Source organism: Myotis yumanensis, unplaced genomic scaffold (assembly GCF_028538775.1).
Source record: "Myotis yumanensis isolate MYYU_CA2020_CCGP unplaced genomic scaffold, mMyoYum1.0.hap1 SCAF_11, whole genome shotgun sequence".
Taxonomy (NCBI): Eukaryota; Metazoa; Chordata; class Mammalia; order Chiroptera; family Vespertilionidae; genus Myotis; species Myotis yumanensis.
In genome coordinates, this window is record NW_027223762.1 from 24,733,191 (window position 1) to 24,760,693 (window position 27,503).

The 27,503-nt window shown below is 54.1% G+C and overlaps 1 protein-coding gene across 2 annotated transcripts in view; it reads left to right on the plus strand.

The window, feature by feature from the left end:
* The window catches only part of TTC7A (tetratricopeptide repeat domain 7A), a 106,510-nt gene that overhangs the window by 23,729 nt on the left and 55,278 nt on the right, over positions 1-27,503 (plus strand). For both annotated transcript variants that reach the window (XM_070429155.1, XM_070429154.1), the window contains exons 4-9: positions 2,987-3,117; positions 4,665-4,780; positions 15,751-15,829; positions 16,760-16,917; positions 17,503-17,566; positions 27,068-27,205. In XM_070429155.1, the coding sequence (XP_070285256.1) occupies positions 2,987-3,117; positions 4,665-4,780; positions 15,751-15,829; positions 16,760-16,917; positions 17,503-17,566; positions 27,068-27,205 (686 nt within the window). The remainder of the gene's footprint in view (positions 1-2,986; positions 3,118-4,664; positions 4,781-15,750; positions 15,830-16,759; positions 16,918-17,502; positions 17,567-27,067; positions 27,206-27,503) is intronic.

Sequence of the window (27,503 nt, forward strand, 5' to 3'; positions counted from 1 at the left end):
TGGTTGTGAGTCTTTGGCAGGAAGCAGTTGACACTCAGGGACACAAGGAACTGAGTTTTTGTGTTGAGCAAGGGCCTTCACCTTCACCACTTCCCCCTAGACTGAGCCACCCCGACCTTCAGACCTGCTCACACCCCAGCCAGGCAGAGGGCAAGGTCACTGGATCCGTAGAGCTGGGATGTAGCCAAGAAAACAATAATAATTCCTCACCTTGTATTGGCAGAGACTTTGTACTTTGTCAGACATGATCAGGCTTGCTGTTTCTGCAGCCAGCCAGTGCTTGCCAAGCACCTACTGTGCGCCAGGTGTGGAAAGGTGAATGTGATAAGGTCGATGCCTTTAAGGAGCCTACAGGCTGGCTGGGCAAATGTGTGAACAAATATGTGTAAGAAATGGAGGGGCCGGTATGTATAAAGTACAGACCAAGATCCAAGAAGGGAATGGTTAGTTATACCAGGTATGTTGGGAGGGGCATCATAGAAGAGACTCAGTGGGGCAGAAGGAGAGAGGTAATTTGGGGTAGACAGGGGCAGGTGGGGGGTGCATTCTAGGCAGCAGGAGCAACTTGAGCAGGGTCAGCAGTTGGGTGCAGGAGGCTGGGTGTGGACATGGCCGTTATGGTGTATGAGACAGCTCAGGCTGCTATGACAGGTACCACAGGCTTATATGCCACAGACATTCACTTCTCACCGTTCTGGAGGCTGGAAGTCCGAGATCAATGCACCAGCATGGTCGGGTTGTGGTAAGAGCCCCCTTCCAGGTTGTAGGCTGCCAACTTTCGCTGTGTGCTCACGTGGTGGCAGGAGGGAGGGAGCTCTCTGGGGCCTCTTTTATAAGGGCTCTATCCCATTAGTGAGGGGTTCAACCTCAGGACCCAATCACCTCCCAAAGACCCCACTCCCAATACCATCAACATATGGATTTGGGGGGGAACACGACACCCGATCTACAGCATATGGCGAGAGGCAAGGCTGGAGCGGTGGCAGGGATGGATCTTGGAGGGCCTGGAAAGGAGCGTTAGGAGGTTGGACTTTGGTCTGTAGCAGTGGGCACTCCTGGAGGGCTGTAAGTAAACCTGGCAGGATCGCCCTGGGAGCCGTGTGCAGGATGGATTAGAGGGAGGCTGGAGGCAGGGAGGCCAGCTAGGAGGCTGATGTGGGCATCCTCTTGAGCAGTAGGTAGTAAGAGAAGGGAGGGGAGGGCATAGTTATCGGTTGGATGTGGAAGGTGTAGGGCAGGAGAGAGTTGAGGATCTGTTCTTATAGTTCCTTCGGTCCAGCTTGAGCACCCAGTGCATGTCAAGTCCTGCGTGGGGCACGAAGATGAGAGAGACTGGTTCTGCCCGTTGGGAACCGGCAGTCTAGGACAGCCCCCTCCAGTCGGGTCTGTGCAAGTTGCAAGTGACAGAAACACCATTTAAGCTGACTTTGACTCAAAAAGAGGTTGCGGGCGGCGGGGGGGGGGGGTGGGGGGGGGGGTGGGGGGAGGAGGTTTATAAGTTTCAGGGGGTAGAGCTTCAGGCAAGGTGCTCAAATAGTGTCTTTAAAAACCAGCTATTTCCCATGATATCTCACCTTTACTCTGCGTAAGCACCATTGATTTTCTTTCATGACTAAGTTTATTCAATCTTTCCTGTCTTAAAAAAAAACAACAACAACAAAAAAACGGATACAAATATAGTTGTTTTCCCTTACCCCGGTCACTTCTAGTAAGTATAACAGTGCTTTCTCTTCTTGGCTTCTTAGATTTTTTGTTTTGGGATTTGGGGGTTTTTGTTTTGCTTTGCTTTAGCACTCTGCTTTTATTTTAATTTAAAAAATGTTTAATTGTGGTAAAGAACACATAACATAAAATTTACCATCGCCCTGGCCAGTGTGGCTCAGTTGGTTGGGTGTCATCCCGTGCACCAAAGGTCGAAGGTTCGATTCCCAGTCAGGGCACATGCCCTGGTTTCGGGCTCAATCCCCAGTAGGGGGCATGCAGGAGGCAGTTGATGGATGTTTTTCTCTCTCTCCCTCTCCCTCTCCCTTCCTCCCTCTCTAAAAATCAATAAACTAAAAACAAAAACATACTAACCGTTGTTCAGTGCACATGCAGCTGTGTGAACTGCATTCTCGCTGTGCAGCTTCATGTGCAGGCAGGCTTTCCCCGACATTTCCGGGCCGGCCTCTCACCGGCTTACCAAGTCCAGTGGAAGGAGGAACTGGTTCTTTCTTGGCTCAGACTGGGCCGTGTGCTCCTCCTTAGCCACTGACTGTGGCCCTGAGGGTGGGTCAGCCCGGCTGATGTGCTGCCCTGGAGGTGGACGGGGTCATCGCCCTTGAACCACGCAGGCTGAGACTGCGGGAGGGGTGCTCAAAGGGAAAGCGGGGTGCTGCTGTTGAAAGAATGGGAAGTGGAGGCACAACCAGCAGGTGTGCATCCACTCTCGGCCCGTAAGACCTGGGTGCAGATCACTTTGGCGAGATAGAAGCTGGTTCCACGGGAGAGGTGCATGTAAAATGCTGTGTAACTCGAGCATCGAGCGTCTGCCGTGTGCCGGGAATGGTGAACGTCCAAAGAGAATCACAATTGTCCACAGGGAGCTCTCAGCTCCCCGGGGAGAGGAGCTGGCACAGGTTACCAGTCTACAATGCAGGGTGCCTGGGGGTTTGGGTGTTTTCTCCTCGCAGCTGGAAGGAGGGTCGGGAATGGTTCCTGGAGAGGTTGGTCTGGAAGCATAGGTAGGAGTAGGATGTGGGGGTGTCACAGTGTGGTTCCCCATGTGGGGCATGGGTGCCTGCTGTCTGCCCACCGCTTGATCCCAGCTGCTGCTAATACCACCATTGCTTAGCCCTCCTCTTCCCCTCCGAGGACCTCCGCCTCCCGCTGGCTGCTCCAGAGCCTAGGTCTCCTCGGTGGAGCCCACCCCGGGGCCCCGTGGGAAGGACCTGGAGTCAGGGGGGCCCGAGCAGGGCAGGTTTGAGGTGCTCTCCTCCTCCCGCAGGCCTCTCCCTGGAACGCCTCCCCAACTCCATCGCTTCCCGCCACCGCATGACTGAGCGGGAGGAGGAAGTGATCACCTGCTTCGAGAGGGCCTCCTGGATCGCGCAGGTGTTCCTGCAGGAATTGGAGAAGGTGAGCTGGGAATTACAGCACCGGGCTCATGGCTGCCCTCTACTGAGAACCTACCTCTCAAATTAGAAAAATGTGCCCTGCACGCCTCCGAAGACACGCTTTTAGACAGCGGGTGCGATGGCAGAGCAGGTGAGGATCGGCATCCTGCAGGCATCTGCAGGAGGAGGTGGTTATGAGCTGAGTCTTCGAGCCCAGGAGACACTTGAATCTCACTCACCTCCTTGGGCAGATGTCAGAATGTCCACCCAGCACCTGTGCTTGTGATGGAGCTTTTTGGCGGAGTCCTCCTGGGGCTCAGTCTCAGCACTCCTGACATTTGGGGCCAGATAGTTCTTGGTTGTGTGGCTGCATTTTATAAAATGTGGAGCAGCATCTCTGGCCTATACCCACCGGATGCCAGCAGCCATTTTTGGTTGAGTCACTCCCCCACCCCCACAGCCCCACCCCCATTGAGAGGCACTGCCCCAGAGTCCCCCTCCTCGATTGGACTTCGGGAGGAAAGGAGCAGTGATCGAGGTGCTCAGCAGAGACAGGACCGGAGTGCAGTCCCTGGCAGAGGTCCGAGGGGAGACCCGAGGGGTCGAGTTGACCTCATGAAGTCCGGTGGATCGCTGCTAGCCAGCAGCGTTTTAGGTATTCTTCACATTTGAATGGCATGGAGTTTGGAGGAAAATTTCATGAAAAAGAAGAGTCTCTCATTCAGACAGAAGCCTGGACTTTGGGCTTTTAAGAGGAGATTAAGGTGATGAGCTGCAATGGTGCTCAGGCCTGGAATCAGTGCCCGGTGGCGGTGGGCAGCCTGGGCGCTGGTTACCTCGAGTTGAGGGAGGGCCAGCCACAGAACCCTGTGCATTCTCAGAAACGCTGTGTTCCTCTGAAGACCTAGCCCCTGCCTCTGAGCAGCTGAGAACATCTCTTAAATCTACTTTGATTTCTGAAAAATAAGGTAGCTGGCTCTTCGATATTTTTCTTGAATCACAGAAGGGAAATGGCATCATGAAGGCAGGCCAATCGTGGTGGGGCTGGGTGGCCTCTTACTGAGAGACTTAAAGCCTAGTTAGTCGCATAATTGTTCCTCAGCTTTTCTGGAACCTGGGGGCCCTGCCCTTGGGCTCTTTTGATGTTCTGTGATTGTTTGACAGGGACAGTGTGGTGCCTGGCAGATGGGAGGCACTCGGGTGTTTGTTGAATGAATAAACCAATAAGTAGTAGAGATAGCCTGGAATTGGTAGCTGGCCACACCTGAGTTTGAGTCGGGCACATGCCAGCTTTGTGACTTTAGGCACTTCTGAGCATCAGTTACCTCCTCTGTAAAATGCAGACAAAGCCAGCTTTGTAGGGCTGTCGTGGCATCCGGCATCTGGGTGGGGAGAGAGTGCTATAGACATATTGTAAATGAAAGCAAATTGGGTTGGATTTGGTCTGAGTACTGCACCACGTTCCCATGGGGTGGCTGGGGACTTGGGGTGGTCACGGGGCCGGCTGTGCCTGCCTGGGCTGACCCTCAAAACTCAGGGACAGTGGCTTTCTCTCTGTTCCCTTCCCAGGTCACTAATAACAACACGTCGCGGCACCTGAAAGGCTCCCACCCCGTTGACTATGAGCTCACCTACTTCCTGGAAGCTGCCCTGCAGAGCGCTTACGTGACAAACCTGAAGAAGGGGTAGGTCGCCGGCCACCGAGTGGGACGCAGAAGTTTCTGACGGCGGTGGCGTTTAGTCTGGCCTCCCTCTTCTCTGTGTGTGTGCTCTGGAGGGATCCGTGGGGCTGCTTGCTCACATTTGTCACACCAAGCTGTTCAGAGTGGGGAAGGGCCGAGACTCAGGAGCAATAAAGCCTGCACATGCTTCCGGGAGAGCCGGGCCTCTGTAGAAGGGAGAGAGCGAAGGACCGTGTGCTGGGCAGCGGGTGTCCGTCTGTATCGTTCACTGGCACCTCAGGTGTTGGGTAAAGTCATTTTGCTTCTTTGAACCTCAGTCTCCCCAAAAATGAAACGGGGAAGTTGGTTCCTGCTCGTTCCAGCTTTCAAGGGGCAGTGAGATGTGAGGGGGCATGTGGTGAACAGAAAGGCCTGGCATGGTTTTGGGGATGCTGCCGTCTGTCAATGAGGTGGCAGAAGGGGTGGTTCTGCGTTGCCCGGAGGGCCCTGGGAATGCTCACCTGCCTCAGCCCCAGAGTGTGGTGCCCCCACCCTCCTCAGCCTTTGTGCCCTCCCTGCGTGAAGAGCAGGTGGGTGCTCCCCGGGGTAGGCTGGGGCCGTGGTGTGGTGCCAGGCCCAGAGGGTGCTTCACGGGATGTGCTGGGTGGTGATGAGGGAGGGAGGAGCTATAGAGTCAGGAGGATGTGCTGCAGGCAACTGTGACTCTTTGGGGTTCTGCAGGGGTCAGCCTGCCTGCGGGAATGCCAGCACCAGCCAGAGACTCACAGGCGGGGGCTGAGGTGGGGCTCCTGCACGGCCCTGCAGCAGAGACTGTGTGCCCCATCCGCTCCCCCTTGCATCATGACTCCCCTCCGCAGACGCTGGCCTGGGCTGTGAGGACCCAGGGCCAGCACCACGGAGCTCTCTCTGCTCTGACTGGCTGGAGCCTTTGGAAGCCCCTATTTTTTTTTCCGTATGTTTTATTTCCTTTGTTTTATTTTGTATATTTTATTTCACTTTGTTCGTTTTTTTAATTTAACTTTTTTCCAATAGGCGGTTCTTATATGATACCATGCTTGAACTTTACACCTTCTGCTTTTCTTTCTTTTTTTCTTTTTTTTTTTTAATTTCTCAAGTGCTAAGGGGGGCAGCGGTGTCCCCATGTGCACCAGAGGCCCAGAGAGCAGTGACAGCCCAAGGGTGGGTGTGGTCCTGTGGCCCCCGACGTGGGTCTGGGGGGCATCGCAAGGACACCGGGGAACACACTGGCTCTGCTCCAGCTCCACCTTCTGCTTTTTTGGTCCTTTTTCCGTTGCTGAGCTTCGGTTTCAGAGAGACGGTGGCCCAGAGGGCTGGTTCCTGTTTTTGCTGCCCAGGTGGCTGGGCCTGGCTGCCCCACTCCAGCTGGAGACTGCATTGCCCCTCCCCCGGGGGCTCTCTAGTCAGCAGTGGCAGCTCAGGGACAATGGGGGACAAGAAGAGATGCCACCCTCAGCCCCTATCTGCAGAGATTTGGGAGAAGGGGCTGCTGAACCTCTGCAACCTGTTTTTGCAAATAAAGTTTTATTGGAACATAGCCACACCCATTGTTTACATACTTTCTCACCCACAGAGCTGAGCAGTTGAGATTGAGACCCTGTAATGCAAAGCCTAAAATATTTACCCTCTGGCCCTTTATAGAAAAGAGTTTGCAGAGTGACGCCTGCTCTGCGTTTAGGAAGCCCTCGCTCCCGGGGCCTCTTATAGAAGAGGTGCCCTCCTTCTGCCTGGGAGCCCCGTAGAGTCAATTGTGGGAGGGGACAGTTCTTATTTCAGTGTTCTGTCCCGTTTGTTCGTACATTCATTCATTCATTCAACAAATATTCATAACACTGATACATGGCACTTATTAAGTGCTGAATTTGTTCCAGGTGCTTAAGTGCTTTGCTTGCATGTATATTTAATTCTCCCAGCAGTCCCCTGAGGTAGGTGCTGTTATTAGCATCCCCGTTTTACAGGTGGGAAGCCGAGGCACAGAGAACATAAATGATGGTCGTGTGTGCAGCCAGGATTATGTATGCAGTTCCCGTCTGACACTCTTAACCACTAGGCTACCCTGTCTTCAGCAGAAGCCCTGGGGTTAATAAGACCCTGCTGCTCACAGCCTAGCATTTGTTCCCCTGAGTGTGCTCAAGCTTGGTAGGTGTGGTCCCAGCTTCTGGTTCAAAGAGTTTGGTGGGCGCCCTCACCATCTAGAGGACCTGGGAGATGGAAGCCAGCAATGTCCCTGAGCGAGTTCCTCTGTACCCTCCATTATTCCTCCAGCTCTGCTTCCTCCCCTCTAACAGGGAGCTTCTGTGTGAGGGTCCCAGAAGAGGGAGGGAATGAAAAGATACCTTGAGCACCGAGGCATTACCGTTAACTCCCTCTCTGCTGAGGTCCACCCCTCAGGGCTGCCTGCTTCCCTTCCCCACATTGTGTTTTCTGCAGGCGTGATGAGGTTAAGGTGAACGTCAGGGTGGCCAGGAGGCAAGTGGGGAGAAGACCAGGAAGTTCCAAGCACCTTCTGTGTGCCAGGCAGACCCCGTGATCTGCACAAGGTCTTGTGACCCTACTTCACTTGCGAGGGGACAAAGGCTCAAAGCGGTTGGGTAGCTTGCCTGGCCTCACTCACTGGGATTTTAACTTCAATCTGAGTGGCCTGGAAAGCCATGACCTTTCCAGTTTGGAGTGAGGAGGGGCAGCCTGGGCAGCCTGTGGGGCGTGGGGGAGAAGGACAGGAGGGCCTGATGAGGGTTCCAGTGTCTGGGCTGAGTCTTGGTATGCTGACCGGGACTCTCCCTGCCTCTCAGGCCCTGAGTCTCCGTTCCCCGAGGGGGTGGCTCCTCTTCCTTTAGCTGGTCCCACACCCTCTTCGGAGTGACCCGTTTCCTCCCCTGCTGTGTGTGCCTGTGTGCGTGCACGTGTGCGTGTGTGTGTTGCCAGCAGTGGGCAGAGGCATTAACCAGCCATCACCCTCCAGGAAGTCCCAAGTAATTTCAGTTACTTTTCTGTTCCTGTCACTCTGCTCCCCTCCTTTCAAACTCTTTTCCTCCTGAAGCACAAATTAAGTCCTTAGAATCAGGATGCTGGCTCCTCCCGCCTCCCCTCCCATCCTCTGGCGCCTCCCTAATAAAGAGGAATGGAAATTGACTCATCATTTCTTTCCAAGCGAACAGCCCAAACTGTTGGTTTCCTGGGGCCACATCCCACTCAGAGGCGGCCCAGGGTGTGGCAGATATCTAAAGCAGAGGTCCCAGCCCTGTGCCCAGCTGGGCTTTCATTATTTCTTCACACCTTTCTTCTCAATAGTAGCTAGTACTTGTTCAGTACTTACTGCCTGCCAGGCAGCGTGCCGTGAAGTGGGCACTAATAAATCCCCATTTTGCTGAAGAAAGGAGGTGAAGCCACAGGGCCAGCGGGTGGTGTTGCCGGCAGATCTGGTGCTGGCCGGGGTCTGTGGAGGCCTGTCCTTTGTGTGTGAGTGGCATCCCTGGCCTCCACCTGTTAGACACCAGAACCTGCCCCACCCCAAAGTGTAACAACCAAAATGTCTCCAGACATTGACAGATGACCTGGGTGGAGGTCGGGGGACAAAGTCGCCCCTGGTTGAGAACCAGTGTCTTAGCCTAAAGTGTGAGAAGCGGAAGGTCAGGGGGAGATTGGGACCCAGACACCCACACTGAGTCTTCTCCTCCAGGGCAGCTCTGGAAAGTCCCTTAAAGGGCTCCAGGCCGGTGTGGCTTCGTGGTTGAGCATCGACCTATGAACCAGGAGGTCAGGGTTCAATTCCCAGTCAGGGCACATGCCCAAGTTGTGGGCTCTATCCCCAGTGTGGGGCATGCAGGAGGCAGCCAATCAATGATCCTCTCTCATCATTGATGCTCTGAAATCAATAAAAAATATATTTAAAAAAACAAAACACACTTTTAAAAAATATATATATATATATATTTTTTTTATTTTTTTACAGAGAGGAAGGGAGAGGGATGGAGAGTTAGAAACATCGATCAGCTGCCTCCTGCACACTCCCTAGTGGGGATGTACCAGCAACCAAGGTACATGCCCTTGACCGGAATCGAACCTGGGACCCTTGAGTCCGCAGGCCGATGCTTCACTGAGCCAAACTGGTTAGGGCCACACACACTTTGTTAAAAAAAAAAAAAAAAAAAGAAAAAAGGCGGAGGGGATGTTCCAGGCCATTTCCTGCTGGTTATATTCACCCCCACTTGCTGGACACTTCGGGGCGGGGGGTGGGTGGGTGGGGGAAGGGGCATCCAGAGGGGTCACGACCCAGTAGGGGGGATGGGGCTAAGGTAAGAAAGCCCAGAGAAGAGCCCATGGTGTGCCAGGCACCCCGCCTGACTTGGGATTGGAGCCGGGAACAGGACGAGGTCCCCTCCTATGGAGCTCACATCCCAGTGGGAGTCAACAGTGAAGGAGCCAAAAGTAGTCGCCAGACCACGCTGTGTGCTAGGGAGGAAAAGGCAGGGAGGTGGGCGCGCTGCTGGGCAGGGTGGACTCCTAGGATGCAGGTGAGCATTCCCAGGGCCCGGTGGAGTGGAGCCAGGAACCAGGAGCTGCGTGGGTGCTAGAAGAGGTTCCTTAGGGCCTAAGGAACAGGAGAGATGGTGGGACCTGCTTCTGGGTGGGCATCTGAGAGCCAGTGCTCATTCCCACCTGGGCCTGGGGTGAACCCAGCCCCGAGAGGGCCTGGGGCAGAGCCCCTGCCGAGAATTGAGTGCTTTGCCCCCCCACATCCCCCCTCCCCAGACCAGATGGCCACAGCAGCGCCTGCTCCCAGGATCCAGCCCTGTCCCTCCCTCGGGGATTTGACATAACTTAAAGGGTGTGGTGTTCTCCACTGTGCAGAGGGGGGTGACGTCTGCTTGAGCTGAAGATAGCACTTCTTTTATTCTGAGCTTCAGTGGAGCCTGGGCCTCCCTCAAGCTGCCCGGTTACTCATTCAGTGTGTCTGAGGGACATTAATTTTTTCCAGGGGTCTTGCCCTATTGATCCAGCAGTTAATTCCCCCAGATGACTCCTGCCCCTTGCTCTGTGGCTGGTGACACAGAGCCTAATTGATCTGGAACTGTAAGTGCTGGCTTGAAAGGACAATCAAGAATTGGGAGGCCCCAATCTGGGATGCCTGGCATTCGACTCCCCTCGTGGCCACCAGAGGGCAGTCGTGGACTCTGGTTGGAGCCTCGCCCCAGGCAGTTCTGAGAATGCCAGCTGCCAGGAGGGGGCACCTTTCTGGCATGTTCTTGGGAGGAGGAGGGGAAGGGGGAATAGTGGTAGCTGGGCCTAGGGCCCTGGCCGCAGGGGAAGCTTGGTTTTCCTTTGCAGGAAGTAGCTCCAGGGGGTGAGGCAGTAGGGGAGCTGGGACAATACAATGCCCTGGAAGCTGACTGTCCCTCCCTGGCCTTGACCACAAGGACCAAGTCTCTGGGCATCTCCCAAGAATAAGAACGTGAGCCCAGTTAGCTCTTCTCCTCCAAGTGAGCAAGGGGCCATTTCTCTTTGGGGTGGTTCTTTTTTCTTCCTTCTGCCTAGCCCACTCTTGGCTCAGGGCTAGGAGTGAGCTTAGTCCTCACTGTGTGTTCAACCAGGTGGGCTATGTCTTGTGCATGTTCTTTAAAAAAAATGTCTTTAATTACTAAAGCCACATGTGCTCATTATACCAAAACCAAACAATAGAGAAGGGAGTGTGTGTTTTCTAAGGGAGTTCCCAGGAGCTTGGCAGGTTGTTCAGCCTTATGAAAGCACTCTCCCCTTCTGTTGTCGTGCATACACACACACACACACACACACACACACACACACACACACACATGCTTCACCTTGGCAACTAGGTGCTGAGCTGAGAAGCAACTAAGGCAGTTAGGGCTGCAGATGGTTATGAGGAGGCACCTTAGAAAGCCCAGCCTGCTTTTTGGTGACCCTGTGAGGGTTGTGTTCAATCAGCATCGTTTTGTCTTGCTCTCAGCAGCCACGCAGTATCTGCAGTGCTGGGGGAGGGCAGGAGCATATCACTCTAAGGGGGATCACTCCAGAGCGAAGCCCAGGAGAACCTCTTGGTGGTCTGTGTCACATTTTGGGGCACAGGGAGACCTGAGTCCTGCTGGGGAGCACACGCTCTTCCGAGTGAATGCACAGCCTGCTTATTGTCAGCACCCCTGCCCCTCCCCCACCCCTGGCTGGGGGTGAAGAGCAGAGCTTTAGTTTTTAAAACTGATGGTGTGGGTGGGTCCATGGCGGGAGTGAACAGTTTGATAACCTTTGAACTTCACCTGACCTTGCCTCCGGACTCAGCCCTCCTGCTGTTGGGACCTGCCAGCTATTTGTGCTCGTCTGAGTCTTTGAGCAGAAACCTCTCATACACAGTTTGTAGTGCCAGCCCCGAGACAGGACTTCTGGCCAGGGTCGTATGCACTAGTGTCTGAATAGGTTCCATTCAGCCATAAATTCCAGGCACTCTTTTATTCTCTGTTTCAAATCAAAATAAGCCCCCCCCCCCCCAAAAAAAAATGTGTGTGTGGATCACCTACTGTATGCAAAACAGTTTGCTAAGCTCTGAGTACATCAAGGGGGGCTAGTTTATAGCAGGCTGAGCTCCTTCGGTGCAGGGCGTGAGTGTGATGCTCAGGCATCTCTAAGTTCATCCCACCGGTGTCTGTTAGGTGCCTGTTGAGAACAGGTCTGATGGCCAGGCACTTGGGATGCAGCAGGCACTTGGCAAAGATTTAGTTAGTTGAGTCCTGTGAGTCCTGGAGTTCTAATGGCTGGAAAGGAAAGGTGTCTTTTTAGTTCAAAGGCAGTAAACGCTGAACCTCATGGTGCCCGTGGGAAGCCTGCCTCTCCCCTTGGGTAAGTGATAGCCTGGAAAGGCAGGTATCTTCCAGGCTTTCACGTTCCTGTTGGGAAATGGGGGCTTTTTATTCCACATTTGACTTCCTGAGTGCCTTCCGTGTGCCAAGCCCCGTGCTGGTCCTGGGATAACAAAGCCTGCCTCGGCCACCTTTTAAAAAGCTGCGAAAACTGAAGGAGATAAAGCACTTTGAAAAATCCACACTGCTGCCTGCTGCTGACAGGGGACCCGAGATGCGTGCGGCCTCCTGCAGGGCCCACTGGAGGCCTCCCTGAGCTGTTGCCTTGACCTCTCCCAGCCTTCACAAGTCCTCTTGCTTTCTGCTCCTGGCCAGCCGGGCTTTCCTGGAGTTGGAATCAGTGGCTTCCTGGCTTCTCCACGTGCAGCCTGATCCTGGGCCAGGGTTTGTTTGAGACCCTGTTTGGATATTGTGAAAAGTGGCAGCTTTGCTCAGAAAGGTCAGCGTGAGAGACGGAACAAAGAGATCTTTCAAGCTGGCCCCTTTCGAGGCTCGGAAAAGCCCCAGCTCTACCTGGTGCTGGCAGCCTGAGACTTTGGGGCAGATTGTTCAGGCTGGTGGGACAAACCCCCTCTGGGTTCTCATTTCCTGGAGGGGTGAGCTGAGGGGCACCTCAACAGGTCAGCACCAACTAGGAGCCCGAATCTCTCCCTGTGCAGTCCTGGCTGCTGGAACCCATGTGTTGGGTTTTCTCTATATGCATTTAATAAAATTTGGGCTTTCCCCAAAAGATGCCTGAGGGTGATTATTCCTTAGCTAAAGAATTCCTGGGAATTTATTTTGATACCAAAAGCCCTTACAGATTCGAAAATGGTAAAAAATACACAATTTTTTGAACATAGGATCTTGTTAAAATGCAGTTCAAACTCCTTGTCTGTGTGTGTATTGGGGGAAGTAGGGACTCTGAGAGCCTGCATTTCTCTCAAGCCCCCAGGTGATGCCCGTGTCCCCCGAGGGTCTGGGAGCACCCTTCAGTGCTGATGATGTAGGGGCCAAAGGCGGAGAGAGGACAGTCCTTGCGCTAGAGTGGAAAAAAGGGGCCACAGTCCCTCTTGGCTCTGGCCTCCTGGCCGCAGCCTGGGCCAGACTGCCAGGGAAGAGGCTGGCAGGTGGCCCACAGAGTGGAAAATCACCCACAGGTCCCAGGATCCAGCCCCACCTCAGCCAATGGCCATTTGGCCCAGCTGCCAGGACAGAATTCTCCGGCAGACTTGCCAGCCAGCCATTTCCTCTCTCTGGGAGCTCGTGCCGTCTGTCGGTTTCCTCTCTCCTGGTGGTGGCCTGCTGTCCAGCGCAGGGGTCTTCCCTAAGGTTGTGGTCTCAGTGGCATCGAAGGGCTACCTGCCGATTCTTCCTATTGAACTCATGGGGGCTCCCAGCCTGTCTCTGGTGTGACCAGGGAATCCTGTTCTTATGTCCCCTGGGTGGCGGGGGTGCGGGGGGAAGGGGGTTGGTGGAGTGAGTAAGATGGACACAAACCTAGAGGATCTCCTCAGGCACTTGCTTCCTCCCCCTTACTATTAGCTCCTGAGCATCCATGCAAAATAATGTGGCAAATTACGTTATAAGTAATATGGTCTTTAGGACCCAAATTAGAAGGAGAAAGGAAAATAACTAATATTTAGTGACCCTCTACCAAATGCCTGGGTATGCTTGGGGCTTCTCATACGTTCATCTTCCTGACAGCAAATGAGGAATCTTCCTCGCAGAGATGGAGAGACTAGGACTCAATGCCTTCCTTCCCAAGATTTAGGATCTGGCTGCAAAGCTGGGGTTTCCACATCTGGTTGTGTCTCTGGAACCTGGCTTCTTAGCATAGGAGAATGGGAAGACACTGGGGGGTCATCTAAACCAGTGGTTCTCAAATCTCAGTGTCCATCGGAACCCTCTGGAGATCTGATAAAACCCAAATTGCTGGGCTGGAGTGGGGGGATCTCAGAATTTGTTTTTCTAAAAAGTTTCTAGGATGCTGATGCTGCTGGTTCAGGGACCACACTTTGAGAACCTATGGTCTAAACTGTGGTTTCTCAAAGTATGGGCTGAAGAGCTCTAGCAATACACAAGGTGGTTTTAGGTGATACACCAACTTTTAAAAAGTACTTCTGTATTTAATATCTGTTAGCAAAAAAAAATAATAACTAGCACACCAAATCCTTGATTTCGAGTATTTTTTATTTAGGTAAGATAACTACTGAAATAAAAAGAAGATATAAAGAAAAGTATTAAAAATAAAAAATTAAAAAAATTAAAAAATTAAAAAAAAAAAAGAAAAGTATTACATGAATAATAACTCTGATGGTATGCAGCTAGTAGCAAAAATTGTAAAGGTAATATACAGGTAACAAGTCTGGGAGATGCTGATCCAAACTGAAGGGCTGACTTTAGAGAGGAGACCATGCACGGCCCACAGAGGTGAGCCTGCCTCCCTGGGCCTCTTGGCCATCAGTAGTAGCGTCCATACTTGAACTGTTTCTAGGATGCTATGGTGCCCTGTCCTGTCTGCCCCTCACAGTTCTTCAGAAGCTCTGGGAAGGTCATTGTGACTCTGATTCCATCCCACAGGTCTTAGTCTCTATTCTCAGCTTTACAGACAAGGGTCTGTGTTTATAATGTTGGTAGTTTGCATGTTTGGAACTTGTTTGTGTGAAACCAGAGGCCCCAGAAGGCAGGGACTTGATCTACAAATCTGTCCTTTTATGGCTCCAGGCCCCGAAGCCCCCAGGAATCTGTTCCGTGTATGAAGGTTACAGGAGGGACTCGTGTGACTTTCCTGGCTGCCCCCTTTGGCTTTTTCACCCTCTGTGATCTTGCTTTTCAGTTTTCTGGCCCATCCGCCTCTGCTTTCGCTTGTGTGCTATGATCCAGGGAACTCCTAGAGTAAATGAGAAGAGCATCCTCAGATGTTGGCTGAGCACATGCTATGCACCAGGGGATGTACTGGGGCTGAGCTGCAGGAGCACGGCAGGAGTCCTCAGGGCACGGGAGGTCAGCCCATAAACAGAAAATGACCAAAAAGTGTCATGCTTGCTTCAGAAGAGGAATTAACAGGGTGCAAGAGTGACACAGCGTGGTGAGGGACCTGGGAAGGCTGCAAGAAGGAAGTGATATTGGAAAGGGTTTTTAAAGGATAAATACGGGAAAGGCTGTTTAAGGCAGTGTGAGGAGACATGATGCAGGGAGCCGTGGTCGGTCATTCAGAAAGGACTTGAGTGGTGGGAGATGAGATGCAAGAGGGCAAGGGGCAGACTCAACAGACCTGTAAGCACTGAGGGGCCAACCAAGGGGCCAACCTGGGGCCAACAAGATAGACTCTTGCATGTTGGGTAGACCCTTCGAGGGACAGTGGAAATAGTTGTTCAAACTGCAGGCCACTCCCATTGGTGGGTTGCAAGATCTATTTAGTGGGCCTCAGCCGACATTACTTAGAAAGGGAAATAAGGGAGACATAAAATAGAAATATCAGAGTGGATTGCACGTAGTAGAGGCAGATGATGTCAAGAAACTTGCTTCAGTTGAATGTAAGGAAAGTGTATATATCCTAGTTGCAATGTCAAATGTATTTTTTACTATGGGTCACACTTCTAAATGCTTAGAAATTATTTCAAGGCACAGAGGGATGGCTGGAAGGGGTGAGGCTGGCCAGGGTGGTTATGTGGGCCCAGGGTGAGGCAAGTCAATCTGGGCCTTGTAGCAGAGACTGAGAGGTGAGGGTGGGTTCCAGTGTTAGCCAGATGCTGAGAGTAAAGACAGAGGATTTGAAACCAACTCAAGTCAGAAAGTTTGACACCAGCCCAAAGCTCTTGGGACAAAATAACATCTTGTTTGAAACACTTGATCTTGGTCCCCTTCTGGTGGCAAACTGCAGGCCTGAGTTTCAGGGGATCTGGAGCGAAGGATCCCCCTGTTCTTTAATGGGTGATGTCCTGGCCGTCTGGGGTGCTAGTGTTACAACTCTGACCTTCCATTCCAGTTATTGAGGGTTTTCAGACAGAACTCAGGCAGGCTCCTCATGTCTGCAGGTTTGATGAGGATGTCTTTGGGGGAACTAGGCTGGTTCTGACACTGGCTGTGCTGTCTTCCTACTAGGAACATCGTGAAAGGCATGAGAGAGCTCCGGGAGGTCCTACGGACTGTGGAGACCAAAGCAACTCAGAACTTCAAAGTGGTAACATGGAGGGGACCCCAGGGTTGGGTGCTGGGTGCTGGGTGCTGGGTGCTGGCTGTAGCTGGTTTACTCGGGGGTCAAGTTCAGTGGGAGACAGCGGAAGTCCTGGCAGGTATCAGGGATGGCCATGTGTCACATGCATACTTCTCTCCCAGCGTGCTCATGGCACACATTGTCAGTCGGTCACAGCACTTTCCCACGAAGCCAGGAAGGACCCGAAGCAGCCTTCTCATCACACTGCAGATGGCCCCAAGCCTTGGGTCAGAGTTGAAGCCTGCTGGCACCATACCCTAGCAAGCTGGTGGGCTAATTCTTAGGGATCTTTGCTCTTAGTAAATAACCTTGACTCTGCTTTGCTGCCCCAATTCAGGCCTGCCTTCTGAGGCGTTCATTCACCCCATATCAGAGCCAGAGCAGCTTTTCACTGTAGAATTTTTGGTCAAATATCAGAAAGGCATTAGGTAGAGAGAGCTAACTGACTGTGCCATGGCTTTGCAATGTCACGTGTGTGTTTTTTACTGTGGGTCACACTTTTAAAATCTTGAAAATTATTTTAAGGCACAGAGGGCTGACTGGACGGGCTGAGGCTGATGGGGTGATCATGCAGGCCTGGAGAGAGGCAGGCCAGTCTGCAAGGGCCTGTGGATACTCAGAGCTGTGCTAGGCCCCACGGGGTCAGGAGAAGGGGGAAGTGCACCTCTTGTCTAGGAGGGAGAGAGGAAAAAAGATTAAGTAGGAGCCATCAAAGGCCCACAGAAAGGACGCTGGCTCACCACCTGCCGTGCCGGAGGGGCTCCTGGGAGTGGAATGGTGGGCCTCCTGGAGGGGCTGCACTTGGCAAGGCTGGGAGGTGGGTGGAGGGCACTCTGGCCACATCAGGGGAGAGTGACCTGGGCCTGGGCCTGGGCCTGATCCCGCCCTCTCTGCCAGGTGGCGGCCAAGCACCTGGCGGGGGTCCTGCTGCACTCCCTGAGCGAGGAGTGCTACTGGAGCCCCCTGTCCCAGCCTCTGCCCGAGTTCATGAATAAAGAGGAGAATTCCTTCATCATGCAAGCCCTGCGCAAGCCTCACCTCTACGAAGGAGACAAGTAAGCTCTGCCCCTGCTGGACCACGCCAGTCTCACACCCAGGCTCCGGCCCCGCTGGCCGCCCCTCTCTCTGCCCCATGCACTCCAGCCGCCACCCAGCTCACTGCCAGCCAGGCTCTTCAGTGTCAGCAGGAGCCACGTAGCCTTGGCAAGGCAGGTCTCGAGTGGGGGTTGGCAGGAGACTCCTATAGAGCATCCAAAGGCCACACAAATTTTGGGGGGAGCACCTGCCTTCCTACTTGTCTTACTTAATATGGCATCTCTCTCGTTTGTGGCAGTAATTGAAGGTGGGGTCTGTGACCGCCCGGCAGACTCCTCGCCCAGCCTCCTCACACAGTGCCAGGCACTGGAAGGGCCATTTCCCCAGGAGCATTTGCAGTATTTCTAGGCTGGCGCCACCCAGCATTTCAGATCCATAACTCTGGGGCGTGAGCCAGCACTGCAGGTGGCTCCAGTGCCTGTGAATTATGCAGGAGAGGGTCACCTTACAGGGCTGGAGCAGACTCCGGGCAGAAGGCGGGCAGGGGACAGGCCAGCGGCACTGTGAGGGCCGTGCTGGAGCCACACGCCTTTTGTGTCTTTCAGCCTCTACTGCCCAAAGGACAACATCGAGGAAGCCCTCCTGTTGCTCCTCATCAGCGAGTCCATGGTAAGCTCCAGGCCTTCCCCTGCCCCACCAGGTCCTGGCCTTCCAGGGTCATCCCTGAAGCAGGATTCTCAGATCTACCTCCATCCCACCCCACCTCCGCTGGGATGAGGTGCACAAGGTTTGGGTCAGGTGCATAAGGCTGCACTTGGGGTCCTGGGTCCTGCCCCCAAATGAGGAGGGCCTGAGCTAACAAGTCCCCACCTACCTCTTCTGGGATTACGAGAGATGGATATCAGCACGTCAGCTGTCTGCATCCTGCAGCTCTGTGCTGGGTAAGAGAATGGGAGGAGCCTGCAGATGGCCTGGGTTCAAGTTCCAGCTCTGCCACTCGTTAGCTGAGGGCCCTGGGCAAACCGCCTAACCTCTCTGAGCCTCAGTTTCCTCACCTTTAAAATAAAAGTAACTCCCAGAAGTTAGTTACAACGTGCCTGTAAAAGGAATTTACTTGTTCACAAAACTATTTCTCCAGTGTCGTCTACCTTGTGCCAGGCCACCTGCTAGATGCCAGAGTTGCACCAGCAAACAAAACGGAGAAAAGTCCCTGCCCTCGTGGAACTGACATTCTAGTGAGGGATGGGCAATGCATTAACTACTAAAATATCCCGGGTACCAGTGTCTGTGTGCCGTGGGAAAATAAGGCAATGGGGGGATACGGTGTGCGGGACAGAGCACATGTGAGGTGCTTCTCAGATGTTTTTATGAGCCCCATCCCTGCCCTAGGCAGGGAGACAGCACACACACATGCGAACATACACATGCGTGCATGTGCATGCACACACACACACACACACACACATGCCAGGGTTTGGAGGCTCAGCAAAGGGAAGAGGTGTAGTTGGGTGGTCCAGGAGGTGGTGAGATGATGGATGCCCTGGTCCAAGGGAGGTAGGGGAGAGTGGCCAGGAGCAGCAGAAGCCAGGTGTGGAGATGCTGCCAACACGGCATGGAGTAGGGGAGCCCGTTGACTGAGGAGCCCCTCAGAGCCTGTGAGCTGGGGACCCCAGGTTGGGAACTAGATTTTTTAAAATGATGCATCTGAGAGCAGGATGTGGAAGTGAAGTTTAAAAAACTAAGACCTAATGGGCTGGATCCCTGAACAGCCAGATACGGATGTTCCTTTAGGGACCTGGGACCGTGCGATGCCAGGGCTGGTTTAGAGAATTTTGGTCAGTGGGTTACCTCCGGCTCAACGGTTCTTCTGGCAAATAGACAGGAGGGACGCTGGACTAGGGGGCAAGAGGTTGTATTCTTCCTCAGTCGGCTCCGTTGGGATTTGAGAGCTCTGTGAAGGGGCGTGGATATTTGAATCTGAGTGCAAACTGGCCAGGGTGTGGTCCTGAAAGGTTTGCAGGGTGTGGGCTTGTGAGGGGGGATGCGGCTGCTACAGGGAGGGGACATCTAGCTGGTGAGTCCGATGCGAAGCTAGAAGTACCAAGTGCCAGATCTGATTTTCATTGGAGAATAGTATACTTTTCACAGAAAAAAAGGACCCTCACTCAGACCACAGACTGAACCCCAGTTTCTAATTATAGAACCTCAGACATAGACCAGCACCCCCTCTCTGTCCCCTACACACACCTCAGTTATCTCAACACTTTCTGCCTCAGGCAAATTGCACTGAGGTCACCTCTCTCAGGAAACACGGGTTGTTATCGTCACCTTCCTGTGCTGAGGGTTTCAGTGTGGTCCGCAGGTGGAAGGTCAAAGGTGAAAGTGAACATTTCTTAGGTCCTTTCTCTGCTAGGTTCCAAGAGGTAGGCATTGTATTGAGCTACTAACGATTTCACATGGTTCAGTGTAATACTGATATGGTCCCATCTTACAGATGCGATAAGTAAGGTCCAGAACAAGTATGTGTCTTGGTCAAGGTCACACTAATAATCCTCACAACCGAGATTTGAGTCACATCTGTTCCCCTAAGTAGCTTCTAAAGCACAGGCGGGGATCGAGGCTGGGCTTTGTCTCCCCAAGAATTTTCTGTGGGTGCCCAGGACCAGAGTTCGGAAGCCTTTCCATCGGAGGGAGGAATAACTTTGGGACCTCAAGCTGCCCTAAAATAAGATGAAGAACACCTTTTGCTAAAAGGTGGCCCACCTTTGGAGCCAGGGAGAATTTTCCTGAATGTGTGGTTTCCCTCCAACCAGCGCTTTCCCCTTTTTGAGAGGCTGTGTGGCTGGCTGGCTGGCTGGCTGGCTTGATCAGGAGACTCAGGGGGTCCAGGCCTGCAGACCAGGCGGTGTCCTGGGAATTCCCTGTAGCATGCAGAGCGGAGGAAGTGCTCGGACTCCGCCGAGTGCACTGCAGCCGGGACGAGGCACCTCCGGGGCTGGCTGGCTGGCTGGCTGGTTTCCTCTTGCTCACACCAAGCCTGTCACACATTTAGAAACTTCAGCATTTGGGGGGAGAGCTCTGGCAATGGACTTTGCTTTGGTGTCTCATCTACAGAGCGCTTTCCACCTGGAATCTGGAGCTGGTTGCTGTGGCTCAGAGCTGTTTCTCAGTGACCAGACCACCTCTGGCTTCTCTCTTGTACTCGTTTCACACCATCCCTCCCTGCAGGCAACATTCTCCAGCAGGTGTGGGCATCGCTGTGCGAGCTCCCGGGCTCCTGCTGGGGCCCTCCATTGGACTGAGGTTCAGTGTGGCCGCTGTGGCCCTGCAGGGTTTTCCTCATCTCCCTTTGACTCTGGCTGTGTTTGCCTACAGATGACAGGGACAAACCTCTAGAACAGCAGCTGCCTGCTGTGGCTGCTACTTGGGTTCTCCTAATACCTGCAGGATTCATTATACTGCAGCGAACGCTCTTTCAGCGCAGCCAGCCCAGGAGGTGTCCTCCCAGCTCTCCACCTCCAGGATCGCGAGGCCAGGGCGTCTACATGTCTCCCGAGCACTGCAGCCCCTGCTCTGTGGCTTGGAGTTCAGAGGAGTAGCCTGCCTGGGATCGAGTGTGGGGCTGGTGCCTTGGACATGGCTTTTGTTATGGTCTGACTGAGTGTGATCAGAACGAATGGGTAAGCTCTTGTCTTCCGAAAAGTAAATAGAAATCTTAAATGCGTCCACAGAATCGCAAGGGATATGGGGCTCTAACTGGTTGAAGAGTTGTGTTTTGGATCCAGTTTTGAGTCTTTGGGGCCAAAAGAGCATTTTAAAATCCACCCACCCACGCAGCCGTCTCCCATCCACCTGATCTTGTTTGAGCAGCGTGCGGGCTGTGCTCAGCACCGAGATGCCGTGGCGAACAGTGCAATCGGAGCCCCTGTCCCACGTGTACTCCCACCAGTGGAGTGTGTGTCCGTAGACATGAGGGAAATCCCAGTCCCCAAATCAGAAGGAATTACCCCATCTGCTGAACCCCAAATGCATAGTCTAGGTTTTGAAAGAATCATGTCTCAAAACCAGCCTGATTTTTCTCAAACAGTCGTGGGACCAGGAAGCACGGTAGTCTTGGCTGTTTCTAACATACTGATCTAGGGCATAAAAATATGTGGGACAGCAAAGTGAATCCTGGGCCCCTGTTCCTTCAGCTGCTAGAAAAGTCACTGCAGGTGGCAGGCTCTTGGGAAGTGAAAGGGCGGAAAAGGCCCGGTGGTGAGTGATGGGGCGGGGGGAGGGGGTGGTGTGTGGCCTTTACAAACCAAATGTTTGCCAGACCCAATGTCAGACGTCCACGATTTGAATCCTGAATTTGTCATTCACAACCTATGTGGCCTGCATAGGTTTCTTACCTTCCTGATTCTCAGTTTTCTGTAAAATGGGGCTAAGAAAGCCTCTCTTGCAGGGCTTTGAGCTGATTAAGTAAGAAAATGAGCCCAAAGGTGCCTGGTACATGGTGGGTGTTCAACACGTGTCTGTTTTGTCCTGATAAATACGTGGTTCTGACTCAGTCATTTTAGAAAACATTTAGATTCATATCCGGTTGGGAGAAAAAAATTGGTTTGAGGACACCATTTGGTTAAAAAAAAAAGGGGGGGGGAGTGGGGGCTTCCTGGGCTTGATTCCATGTGGGACTCAGACGAGCACAGATTGTTCCAGCTCTTGGCACCTGGTTTGCTCTCACATGAGGCCCTGCTCTGCTGCGGGCTGCGATGGTAAAGGGTATGAGCACACTGCCAGCTCAGAACACTCAGTTCAGGAGAGGGAGAGCCGCGCCCTTGCTGGAGGGAGAGCGGGGATTTCTGCGGCAGGCTGATGCAGCAGGAGCGGGGGCTGGTGCGGGCCTGGCCCCGGTCGCTGGGACACATCACAGAGCCTGTTCTTTCTTGGCTCTGGACATGTAGCTCGAGAGCTGGTGGTAATTAGTGGGGGAGAGCAGCCCAAGTAGAACATGACAGCATCCTCCAAGGGGGGGCAGGCGCTAGGCACAGATGTTGCCAGGAGACTCGTTTCCGGGGCAATTGCTGTGGGGTGTCAGCAGACGACCCTGAGGCTGGGTCCTTGGCCAGTGGCGAGGCTGTGTCTGAGGACAGGGCTGAGCAGGACCCTGGCCACATTGCCCAAGGAGCTTGTTCTCTGCAGAGAAGCAGCGTCCAGGCCTGATTAGGTTTTGCTTTGGTTCTTCCACAAGAAGAGACATGCCAGGCCTTCTGATGGCCAGGACGAGCCTACTGGACACTTCCTCAGAGGCATCTGGGGGCAGGGAAGGAGCCTGGGAGTGAAACCAAAATGTCTAGGTTCTAATCTGAGTCCCAACCACCGATCTGTATGCGTTGGGTGCCTGCCTGGCCTCCCTGGGCCTCAGTCTTCACATCTGTAAAATAGGACAGTAGTATGTGAGAGGTCATTGTGAGAATTATGAGATACCACTTACAAAGTGTCCACAGGTTAGTTCCCTTCCCTTCTCTTACGCTGTTTGTGTCCAGAGCTAGAGAGGAGAGACAGCTGGACAGAAGTGAAGGCTATTACTGTTTGAGGCCCTGTGGCTCACAGAGAGTCAGAAGGGGCTGGGCAGAGGAGCACAGGACTGGCCACCAGGGGCTCAGCCTTAACTCTCAGGACCTTCTGGGGCTCAGTTTCCCCATCTGTGAAGGGGCCCTACTTACTGGTTTCATCCTGGGCTCACTGTGAGACCAGATGGTGATGGGCATGAAAACTCCGCTCCTGGAAGGGTAGTGCACGGCACACACATAAGGGGGCGTTGTTTGAACAGGAGTCGCCTGCCATGGGTTTCCCCGTGGCCGGCCCACGTGGGAAATGGACATTCCCTCGTGGACCTTCCCCTGAGACCCGTATTGGCTTCATGGGTATTTGTCCAGAGACCAGATGCAGGCACATTGGCTGTGAGGAGCTGTGGGGTGACGGGAGGTGGGGCGGAGCACGTCCTGTGGCTTTGTCTCTTCTGATCTGCTAGAAGGCCCGGGACGAATGTCCTCGTGTCTGGGGGAGGCCGCCCCAAGACTAGGAGTAGGGACAGCCCTGTGAACCCTGCCCAGGATTAAATGCGTGGGGTCAACAAGAACTGGGAACCCCCAGAGGCGGGAGGCCTGGGGGTGAGCCCTGGGGGTGATGCAGGAAGACACCGGGGGAGCATATTCTGCCATTATTCCATTACCAGGAAGGACCATGATGGTGAGAAGAAAATTTAGGGTCCATATGTTGCTTTAAGGCTCACAGGTGCTTCCACATCTGTCACTACATTTGACCTGGAGGATTAGGACATGTACATGGTGGAAGGAAGAGAGTGTGGCAGGGACTAGACTGAGGCAGGCTGCGGATGGCGGATGGCGCTGGGAGCATGTGTGGCTCTAAGGGTGTGAGCCCAGGGTGGGAGGGAGCAGTACCTCCCCCCCCCCCACCCCCCCCGCCATGCGCTGGGCAGGGACTTAGCCCCTGGCCTGCCTTCTCCTCTGAGGTTTGCTCTGGCCCCTGAGCTGCACGTGAATTTCTACCCTGTTGCTCCCTGCCTGGGCTTCTGCTTCCTTCTTTCTGCCCTATTTCCCCCACCCACCCTGTTGCCATGGTTACGTACATAGGCCAGGCCCAGCGGGCACCAGAGCATTTCACCGGAGCATTTCACCGCAGCCCTGCCCTGAAGCCATAGCAACGGCTGGGCAAACTTCTGCTTTTGGCTTGCCTTTGGGGAACCACGCTTCCCTCTTGGCACAGGCTCCAAGTCCTGAGGACCCCTGAGAAAGTGCCTTCCCTGCTGCCTGCCTGTTGGGGAGCCCCCCCGCCCACCACCACCACCACCCTATCCCTCTCTCCTGTTCCTGTTCTTATGACCTAATTCCTTCCCAGTGCTGGAAACCCACCCCCTCCTGCCGGGTCCACCTTAGGAGACACTGTTCTCTTAAAGGTCAAGGTCGAGGGCGGACAGGAGGAAGTTCCCACACCAGGCCCAGAAATCTCTCAGATGTCACTCCTACACGTGCTTTGTGTGAGCCTGTACTGGGGCTGGGAGTCTGGAGACGCGTCCCTGCCCCAAGAACTGGTGGACCAGCTGGACGGGTGTGAGGGTTGCAGCGTGCCCAGTGCTAGGGGAGGGGGAGGGTCCGGCCTCGCCTGGAGAGATACGTGCAGATACCAGCTTTGAGTTGTGAGGAGCTTGCAGGCACCCAAGTTGACAGTGGGAACAGTGACAGGCCATGGTGAGGCTAGGGAGCTGCAGGGGGCGTTCTGTGGGGGCCCAGGGAGGACTGGAGAGCTGGGGTCTGGGTGGGGGGCACACGCAGGGCCTCTGATGGCAGCCACAGCAAGGAGGCTAGACTATCCTGGGGTGGTCAGCAGGGGTGGGAGTTGGGTTCTGGCAGGGGCTACTCTTCAAGGACAGCCCAACCGGAGCGGAGACTTTTGACAGTTTGCTGCTCACCTGCCCCTGAATGAGACTGGTCAGCATGGGCGGGTCCCCAGATCTTAGATGTGTCTATTCAGGCTTCTCCCGTCATGTTCAGCGCGCCCCCCCCCCCCCCCCCCCCCCCCGCCCCCAGCCCCATGGAATAGCCACCCTGCAGGCTGCCTGCTCTGCTCCCTCTCCATCAGGTCCTCTGTCTCCCACCAGAATTCTTGCTCAGGTTCCACTCGGTACGTGCCTGTGCACTGTGCTGAGGGTGGGGACTGTGTCTCCTGTCCTCTCATTCCCTAACACCCCCACCCCAACGCGGCCTGGTGGGAGCTGCCTCTCCGGGCCCCATCCCTGCCGCCTGAGCTGCGGAGTCGCTGGAGGTGGGGGAGTGGGGAGGAGCGTGGCCAGGCTCAGAGCAAGTTCTGGAGTTTGTGTTCCTACTCAGCTCAGTGAAATAGCTCCTGCCAAGCATCTCCTTAAAATTTCATCTCTCTTCCTGTTGGTGCCTGTGTGGGTGGATTTCACCAGGAAGGAGGGGGTTTCTCTGGCACTCTCCCTCTCCACGCCTCTCCCTGAACCCTTTCGGGTGCCTGGCCCGTTCTTGTTTACCAAGCTGGCACAGCGCTCAGCCTTTCCGGGGACCTCCTGGCCTCCCATGCCCCCTCCTAGGGCTGGTCCATGTCCATGGGGGCGGTGGGCAGCCCTCGCGCATTGTGGACCCCTGGCCACTGGCCTGCCCTGCTGCTTGAAATGCCCCTGTGGGCGAGTCCCCTCCTTGGGTCTGACCGTCACTGTGGCTTCCAGAAGCCTCTGTGGGGACACACTTTGGACGTCCAGCCCACAGTCCAGCCGCCCTTGGGCTTCTGCCTCTGCAGCACTTGGGGTCCTCTGCCCTGACCTGGAAGAGGGGTGGTGGTCCTGGCCAGGGGGACCGACTGTGATGGAGCTGACCCGCGGGATCTGGCTTTTCAGGGCCAGCAGTTCCCTTTTACTTTGTCAGGAAGGTCTGAGGTCCCTCGTGGGGAAGTAGATGGGGGTGAGTCCCAACACCTGGAGGAGGTTCTGACCCTTGTGTGGAGGGAGGGGAAGCTGGGAAGAGGCCCCTTGGGCAGAGGGGAGAAGATGCAGGAGAGGGCAGGATGCTGGGAGCATCTGGCCAGAATGCAGCTTTGCTTCAGCCCTCAGGATGTGTGCTGGGAGATGCAGGGGCACCAGAGCATCCCCAGCCTGGTCCCGCCCCTGCTGCTGCTCAGCTCAGAAACCCCTGCCACTTCCATTCAGCTGTTCTGAGTGCTGTCTCCAGGGTTTGGGTATAAGGGCACTGGGGCCGCATGCCACAGCCCACAGAGCAAGGGGGTCTGGGATTCTTGGTGGTAAGATTTCAGGCTTGGTGAGAGTGCTCCCCCTTCAGCCTGCACCCTGCCCTCCCAAGCAGCCACCAGGCAGCTCTGAGCTATGAACTCCTGAGGGCTGGATGCCAGCACAGAGGCCTCAAGGTTGGGGGAGAGGTTTGGGGGAGGAACAGAGAGTTCCATGGTTGGAGGGGGTCAAGGACAGACCTGTGGGTGATGGGAAGGAAGTATGGGGGGTCCTTATCGGAGGGACTTGGGAGACATACAGAGTCAGAGAAGGGGGCGCTGAGGGCCCACAGCCTGAGGCTCCATGAGTCACGCAGCAGACCACCCTCCTGATGGGGACCATTCCACGGATTCTCTGAAGCTGTTTCTATGAGTGAACAGTTACAAGCACACAGAGCTCTTCTGTAAAACAACTGGTCTAACTCCTCAAAAATGCCAGCGTCCGAAAGACAGAGGAAGGCTGAGCGGCTTGTCCAGGTGAAAGGCCTACGGAGACCTAGCACCCAGTGCAGGGCATGGCCCTGGATTGGATCCAGGAGTGACAAAAGTAAACAACTAGGAATGATGTACCCCAGCTCTGTGCTCAGCAGGGCTCAGGGAGAGTTCAGAACAGAGATGGGGATGGACAGTAAAATCAGGATATGAACTGTTATTAGATGATAGTAATATCAGTGCTACATTCCCTGAATTTGGCATTTCTGTCGTGGTTATAAAAAGAATGTCTTCTTGTGTTTTAGGGGTAAAGGGTCATATTCTCATAACGTACTATCTTTATTGTTATTATGTAGTATAGAGAAACACTGCAGATGTGGCAAATGTTAACAGTTGGGTTTACTGTTATGGTATTATTCTTGCAACTTTCCTGTTGGTTTGAGATTTTTCTTTTCTTTTTTAAAAATATTTTTTTATTTATTTCAGAGAGGAAGGGAGATGGAGGGAGGGAGGGAAACATCAATGATGAGAGAGAATCATTGATCAGCTGCTTCCTGCACATCCGCCACTGGGGTCGAGCCCGCAACCCGGGCATGTGCCCTGACTGGGAATCGAACTATGACCTCCTGGTTCATAGGGTGACGCTCAACCACTGAGCCGCACCAGCCGGTGGTTTGAGAATTTTCAGAATAAAACATTGACTACCCGGAACTTGAGCCTTCAGAACTGCTCCCTCATGCCAGCCTGGGCTGGGAGTGGAGTTTTCTCTCTTTGGAGAGGGCCTATGTGGGGATGAGGAAGGATCTGGCTGTTTCTGGGAGTGTGGCCCCTGCCTGGCCTGGGTCCCTGGGCCTGGGGGACAGGGCCTCTATTGGGACAGGCATCTGCATATTTTCTGTTCTCACTCTTTCCCAAAACCATGTGCCCCGACAGGCTACTCGGGATGTGGTGCTGAGCCGGGCGCCAGAGCAGGAGGAGGACCGGGCGGTGAGCCTAAGGAATGCGGCGGCCATCTACGACCTCCTGAGCATCACGCTGGGCAGGAGGGGACAGTACGTCATGCTCTCGGAGGTACGGCCAGCTCCTCCCTCCCAGGAGAAAATGTGATGGAGCCACCAGGGGTCCTCCTCCATGGTCCCTTCCCTGTCTCCACCAGGGGTGCAGCTTCGTTTTCCAATGCCCTCCACCAGCAGGATGTTTTTGCTTTTACTGATGTTATGTGTTTTGTTTTTTGTTTTTAGAGTAACACATGGCACTGTATAGAGAAGCACTAGAGCAGCGGTTCTCAACCTGTGGGTCGCGACCCCTTTGGCGGTCGAACGACCCTTTCACAGGGATCGCCTAAGACCATCCTGCATATCAGATATTT